General features: G+C 51.2%; 1 protein-coding gene across 1 annotated transcript; it reads left to right on the top strand.

Moving 5' to 3' along the window:
- Positions 1 to 1,441: 1,441 nt before the first annotated feature.
- LOC119341120 (NAC domain-containing protein 21/22-like) lies at positions 1,442 to 4,151 on the top strand. The gene is made up of 3 exons (XM_037613005.1): positions 1,442 to 1,701; positions 2,109 to 2,428; positions 3,528 to 4,151. Exons 1-3 carry the CDS (start codon positions 1,527 to 1,529, stop codon positions 3,909 to 3,911), a joined length of 879 nt encoding a protein of 292 aa, XP_037468902.1. The 5' UTR covers positions 1,442 to 1,526; the 3' UTR covers positions 3,912 to 4,151.
- Positions 4,152 to 6,219: the final 2,068 nt, after the last annotated feature.

Here is a 6,219-nt window from a genome sequence, read left to right on the forward strand (position 1 = left end):
GGGCTAGCCATCGGCCGAATCTCGAGAGGCTTGGTCCGGTGCGGCGACGGCTCGCTTTTCTGGTGGCGATGAGTGGGCATGTGGCCTACGAAGTAGTGCTGGCGGGCGCCGATGATGCCCACCCCCATCCAGCTTCGTCGATGTAGGGGGCGTGTCCTTTGGCTTATCTTGGTCTCTAACCAGATATGCCCGGGCCAGGCGTCTCTTATGCTTGTGGGTCAACATCGGTGCTGCCTAGTACCGGCTGTTGTGGGGCAAGGGGAGGCAGCCCAGCCCCAGTCGAATGCCATCCACATTGAGTTGCTCTAGGGGCTGAAAGGGGATGCCTTCTGCCCTCCTTCACCAGGCGACGACCATGTGCTTTAGAGGTTGTGGGTGTCGGTCATGAATCCTAGGGCGGGGATCCTGGATGGCACAGTTGCATGATTGGCTCACCGGTTAGCAGTGTGGACGCATTGGTTGCTACTCCTCTTGATTGTGTGGATGACGAGGAGTGTGTCGACTAGTGATCCAGCAAGGTCTTTGTGGTCGACAATGGCAGTGGGCCTTCCCACGGGGCGGGTTTGATGGCCTAGGTATCTTGACGTGGCACGAGCGAGATGCTGAGCCTCGAAGCAGTCGGTGGTGACGCGTGTGGGTGTCGTGTCTCTCTGAAGGACGGCGTGTAGCCCCCCTCCCCATACCAGAGCTTCCGATAGAAACCCAAGTCCATCTTATTGGTTTCGGCAGCAGCAATGTTGTGGTATTGTCAACCTCTTGGGGTGGCATCGTGGAGTTTAGTACCTTCAGGCAAGCTGGACTCGTAGTTCGAAGATTCTTCGGCTTTGGTGTGAGGTGATTTAGTTTGCCTCCTACCTTTTACAAGTGACTGCATCGTCCATATTGTCGGCCCTTGCTGATTGTAGGCAAGATCAGCGCTCCTCAAACCAGAGCAAGAGGGCAGAGGGTCCTCTTTGGCGACAGTTTGGTCGTGGTTGTGCAACGATGTCTGGAGCTTTCTTAATGAGATGCAAATTCGTTCTTCTTCGGTGGCCACCGGTGTTTTTTGCATGGGTTGGGCTAATCTTTGTGCTCATGCTCGATGGCAAGTTGATGGAGTCCGGTACTGCATATCTTGTGCATTGCTTTTGTGTTGTTTTCTTTGTTGTCTCATTCTTTTTCTTTAATCTACTTTGCGAGAGTTTTTTTTTTCTCATCACCTTGTATATATCATTTTAACGTGTGGCATTATAAATAAAGCGGGATAAAGGTTTTTTTCCTTTGAATATAGCCTTTTATATACTGGATATAGGAGGATGTCCCAAAAATGAGGAGTCGTTGAAGACTTACGGTTTCAAACCGTAAGCATCAATGCAAAAGTATAGTGGTAGTAGCAGGTTGCATTGTTCACTAGTTGACTAGCGTGCACTATTAATACATGTACGTACCTCCCCTTCATCGTCCCGTCTCAAAACTCTCTCTCCCTCCCTGCCTCCATCTCTCCCTCTCTCTGGCTAAGGTAGCAGTGTAGCGTTCCGGTCTAGAAGATGAGCTCTATTGGCATGATGGAGGCGAGGATGCCGCCGGGGTTCCGGTTCCACCCACGGGACGAGGAGCTGGTCCTCGACTACCTCCTCCACAAGCTCACCGGCCGGCGCGCATACGGTGGCGTCGACATCGTGGACGTCGACCTCAACAAGTGCGAGCCATGGGACCTTCCAGGTACGTACCCAAGTTCCTACTTGCTAGTACGTGCCTACTCATCTCTCAACGTCACTGCTGTCTGTTCGTGGCAACCTCCCTTCGTTCATTAGCCCGGCCGGCGCCGGATCGAGCTCCGTTGGTTCTTGTTCGTGCATGCAGTTCATGGCGCTGGCGACCAACTTATTTTTTGTGGAAAAAAAGAACTTCATGATTTCTTCATGGAAAGGAAGGTTGATCGATTAATTCTGCTTCTGCATGCAAGTGAAAACAATCCGGAGACCTTGGGTGTGTTAGACTGACGTGATAACAAACTACACCTCGCTGAAATCATATTTTCGTCTAATTTATTAAAATATATTTGGACAGATTGGTTGCATGCTAAAAGAAAATGTTTTGATGGATTCGTCTCTCTTCTCCTTGTGCAGAGGCGGCGTGCGTGGGCGGCAGGGAGTGGTACTTCTTCAGCCTGCGCGACCGCAAGTACGCCACCGGCCAGCGCACCAACCGCGCCACGCGCTCCGGCTACTGGAAGGCCACCGGCAAGGACCGCGCCATCCTCGCGCACGGCGAGGCGTTGGTGGGGATGCGCAAGACGCTCGTCTTCTACCAGGGGAGGGCCCCCAAGGGGACGAGGACGGAGTGGGTCATGCACGAGTTCCGCCTGGAGGAGGAACGACACCGCCACCACCAGCAGCAGCAGAAGGGCGGTGCCGCCGCCGCCGCCGAGCCGAGGTGCCAGCTCAAGGTACGTAGGATCATATGCATATCTGCTTCTTCTCTTCCTTTTTTTCTTTCTTGGGTTCATCTGGTTCGCGTGACCCCGGCGGTATTAGGACACGCCACTCTCATGCGGAATTGAGGAGGAGAGAGAGAGAAGAGAGTTTCTCTTTCCTTTTTCATTTTCGGTTCATTATTTCATTACAAGTGAAAATTGCACAGTTTTTAGTACGAAAAAAACAGAAAATGCATAATTTTGTGGCTAAGATGGATATCACTACCTGTTTTTTTCCACACGAAACTAAGTTCGTTCTACAAAGTGTGCAATTTAAGTTTCTGTAAATTTGATTGCAATAAAAATATATTATGTAAATGTATGCTTTCAAATTTTTTTTTAGGGAACTCTCAAAATTCTTAACTAGTAAGTAACATATTCGTATAAGAACAGTCAAAGCTGAATCTATTACCCGCAAAAGAAAAAAAAACAATCAAAGCTGCATCTATTGATCTACGCGTGTATTTTAGAATGAGGCATATGTATTCCACGTGTTAGCCCATTTATATAACTGTCATCATACGCGTCGTCGTCGTCGTCATGTCTGTCATGCTGGAATTTCGTATGATCTCTACTGTTTCTGTTGAACGAGTGATCTTCTCTGACTCGGACCGTTCTAATTAATTGTACAGCCTGCAAGTTGCCAATTTTAACATTCAGGTCAACTCCACAGTCCATGTCACTGAAATGATCGTTCCAGTGTTTACGTCTGGCAACTAACTAACTAAATGAGATCAATTAATAATTTACTAAACATTCCCTTGATAAGGATTAATCTGACTCGCATGTGCTAGTTCTTTACTCCAAGGTGACAGTTTAAAATTATTGATGTCCCTGTGATTGCTATTTCTTCAAGTTAACTAACTTCCAGAAAAAGAATTTCATAAAGTAACCAGATTGCTGCCGAGATTGGCTACTGAATTAGTGTAATCAATGGGAGCCTTCTCAGCATAACCTAGTACTTCATATGAGATTGACAGTTCAAGGAATGAATACTTTTTCAGTTTCAATTGTTACATACATGAACTCACACTTACCATTTGAACCTTGCCATCCTTTAAAAAAAATACAGGAAGACTGGGTGCTATGCAGGGTGTTCTACAAGAGCAGAACAACCAGCCCAAGGCCACCATCTGAAGAAGCCTGCACATTTTTCAGCGAGCTGGGCCTTCCGACTGTGCCGCCGCCACTTGCCCCCCTTATCGACGCCTACATCGCCTACGACAGCGGCACCGCGATGAACACCATCGAGCAAGTGTCCTGCTTCTCCGGCCTACCGGCACTACCGCTCAGGGGATCGGTGAGCTTCGGGGACCTGTTGGGCTGGGACAACCCTGAGAAGAAGGCCATCAGGACAGCACTGAGCAACATGTCAAGTAACAGCAATTCCAAGTTGGAGTTGACCCCAAACTGGAGCCAGGAGAACGGCTTGTCACAGATGTGGACACCCCTCTGAATCTTGATATGAGATTATTGTGCTACTGTACTAGTTGAAGTGTGGTGGTGACTAGTAAGTAATTAGATGACCTATTCTTTCTAATGATATTGGAGTAGTATTGGACTACTGGTTGATGCAGTGTCTGTTCCCAGGGATTTGATGGAAGTGTGTGTTGATTTACAAACCAGTAGATTAGTGGAATGGCTTGATATAGCATCTGTACATAGGAATGCTAAGAAATGTCCTATTTTAGTTTTACTCTTTCTTTCTACTCTCCAAATGTAATGTAACCTCCAGCTGGAAGTAAATATGTGGATAACCCCTATTTGTCATTCTGAAACATGGTGTGATAAATTGTTCTTCAGTGCGCTAAACATGTTGTCAATATGAAGCATCCCCACGTATGTAGGCAAATTATTTCCTTCAAATACTATCACTTAATTCCCCAGAACTAGCCAGAGGACTTTCGCTCGCGCTGCCTCCAGGGGGGCGGCTCGGGCGAACCCTAGCCGCCGCCGCCCCCGACCCCCATCCACTTGCTTCCCCCGCCGCCGCCGGAGGAAGCCGGCGAGCGAAGCTCGTCCGGCGGACGGCGGTGGCGGGCTCGCCTCCTTTTCTCCTCGAGGGGGCCTCTGACTGGCGCGCAGCGGTGCCCCTGGGCGCCATGCGGGGCGGCGGAGTCTGGATGCTGGGGCGGCGGCCCCAGGGGTTCTTGGCGGGGCTGGGCAACCACGGCTGCGTGGGCAGCGTGGGTGGCCGGCCGTGGCTTCCGGTGGCGGCGGATCTGGGGTCCCTATCCAGATCCGTTTTGCAGGGGTGATTTGGCGCCTCCTACTCCCCGGGGCGGCGGCCCCGGCCGATGGGCGCGGTGCAGCCGGCGGGCTGTGCCGGCGGGCTCTGGTGGGCAGCCTCCCACGGCCGCGCGGGCGGCGTGGGGGCTGCGGACGCTGGCGCAGTGGCGGCTCCTCGCAATCCGTCATGGCTCCATGTAGAAGATCCGCCCCTGCTTCGATCTGTCCCGATCCGTGCTGGTGCCGGTCCTTGGCGGCGGCTTCGGCGTCCCCTATGGCCGGCCTGGCGGATCTGGCGTGCGGGTGAGGTTCCGGGGGAAACCCCTGGCTGGCGCGGCAGCCTCCCCAAAGTCGACGCCTTTGGCGCCGATTCCCTTCCTGAAGGCTTCGGGGTGGATCCTCTCCCTTCCGCCTCCTCCTCGAGCTATGGCGAAAGCTTTTGTTCCCCTGGTCTGGGCGTCGACGGCACCCTGGTGTCGTGCTCCTTCTTGAAGGCGGCGGCTGGGAACAGCTCTTGGTGGCGGGGCTGCTGGTGGCGTGGTGGCGGTGTGCTTCGGCCTTCTACTTGGTGCCGCGCCTTGCTTCACGGGACCAGCGGACAGTTTCTTAGGTGGAGCGGTGCTTCATCCATACATTGATGGCGACGGATCTTGACGGCGTGGCACAATGCAGATTCGGAGTTCGATGTGGGAGGATGGACTCGCGCAGGAGGACGACGCTGTCTGGCGTCGTGGTGGCGTCGATGGCAGTGAGGCCTGGCACGGTTCATGCAACAGTTCAGCTCTGAAGATGGATTGATGGTATGTGGCTGCGGCGGCCTCATACCCGGCAGGGGGCCTGGTTGACGAGCACGCCGGACTGGTGGGTACCCATACCCGGAAGGAGTCCTGGTTGGGACCTCAGGTCTAAGATGTTAGGTTTGGCTGCGAGGTCTGTTTGGTATTAGGCCCAGACCATCAGCGCCCCTTCATCAGTTAGATAGGAGTAGCGACAGAGGTTGCGAAGATGGTGGCTTTGGTCTTACTGTTGTACGACTTTGTAAGGTCTTGTGTTAATAATCAATAAAGTGGCCGTATGCATCGTCCAGATGCAGAGGCCGGGGTATTCCCCCTTTTCGAAAAAAAAACTTAATTCCCCACAATAAATTGATAACAACACACTATGACTGGCAGTTGGGATTCTGCTTGGACGTTCAACTACAACATATCTGTCCAACTATTATAATTGACCGTTTATCCCATATGACTCGCTAACCCTTACCTTAGCAGTTTTTTTTATCTTTTGCCTCCGTTTCGAAAATAATAATAATAATTGACCGTTTATGCCATCAACAAAAACTTGGCTCTTGGGATTTTCAATTTATATTTGGTGTTCAACTGGTTAGTTTTTACTAGTATAAGACACATTTGAAGCCATCATGTCACAACTCCAGTTGTTCCTTTTTAGACTTATTTTTGCCAACAAATCACAGCTCCAGATTGGTGCCCTGGAGGTTCTTTTATAGAATTCACAAAAGCACTCAAGGGGAATAAGAA

Source organism: Triticum dicoccoides, chromosome 7B (genome assembly GCF_002162155.2).
Source record: "Triticum dicoccoides isolate Atlit2015 ecotype Zavitan chromosome 7B, WEW_v2.0, whole genome shotgun sequence".
Taxonomy (NCBI): Eukaryota; Viridiplantae; Streptophyta; class Magnoliopsida; order Poales; family Poaceae; genus Triticum; species Triticum dicoccoides.

Excerpts from the sequence above, each read along its gene's own strand:
- LOC119341120 (XM_037613005.1), top strand. The coding sequence starts at position 1,527 with ATGAGCTCTATTGGCATGATGGAGGCGAGGATGCCGCCGGGGTTCCGG. Across the intron at positions 1,702-2,108 it reads CGAGCCATGGGACCTTCCAG|AGGCGGCGTGCGTGGGCGGC; the intron begins GTACGTACCCAA and ends CTCCTTGTGCAG. Across the intron at positions 2,429-3,527 it reads AGCCGAGGTGCCAGCTCAAG|GAAGACTGGGTGCTATGCAG; the intron begins GTACGTAGGATC and ends AAAAAAATACAG.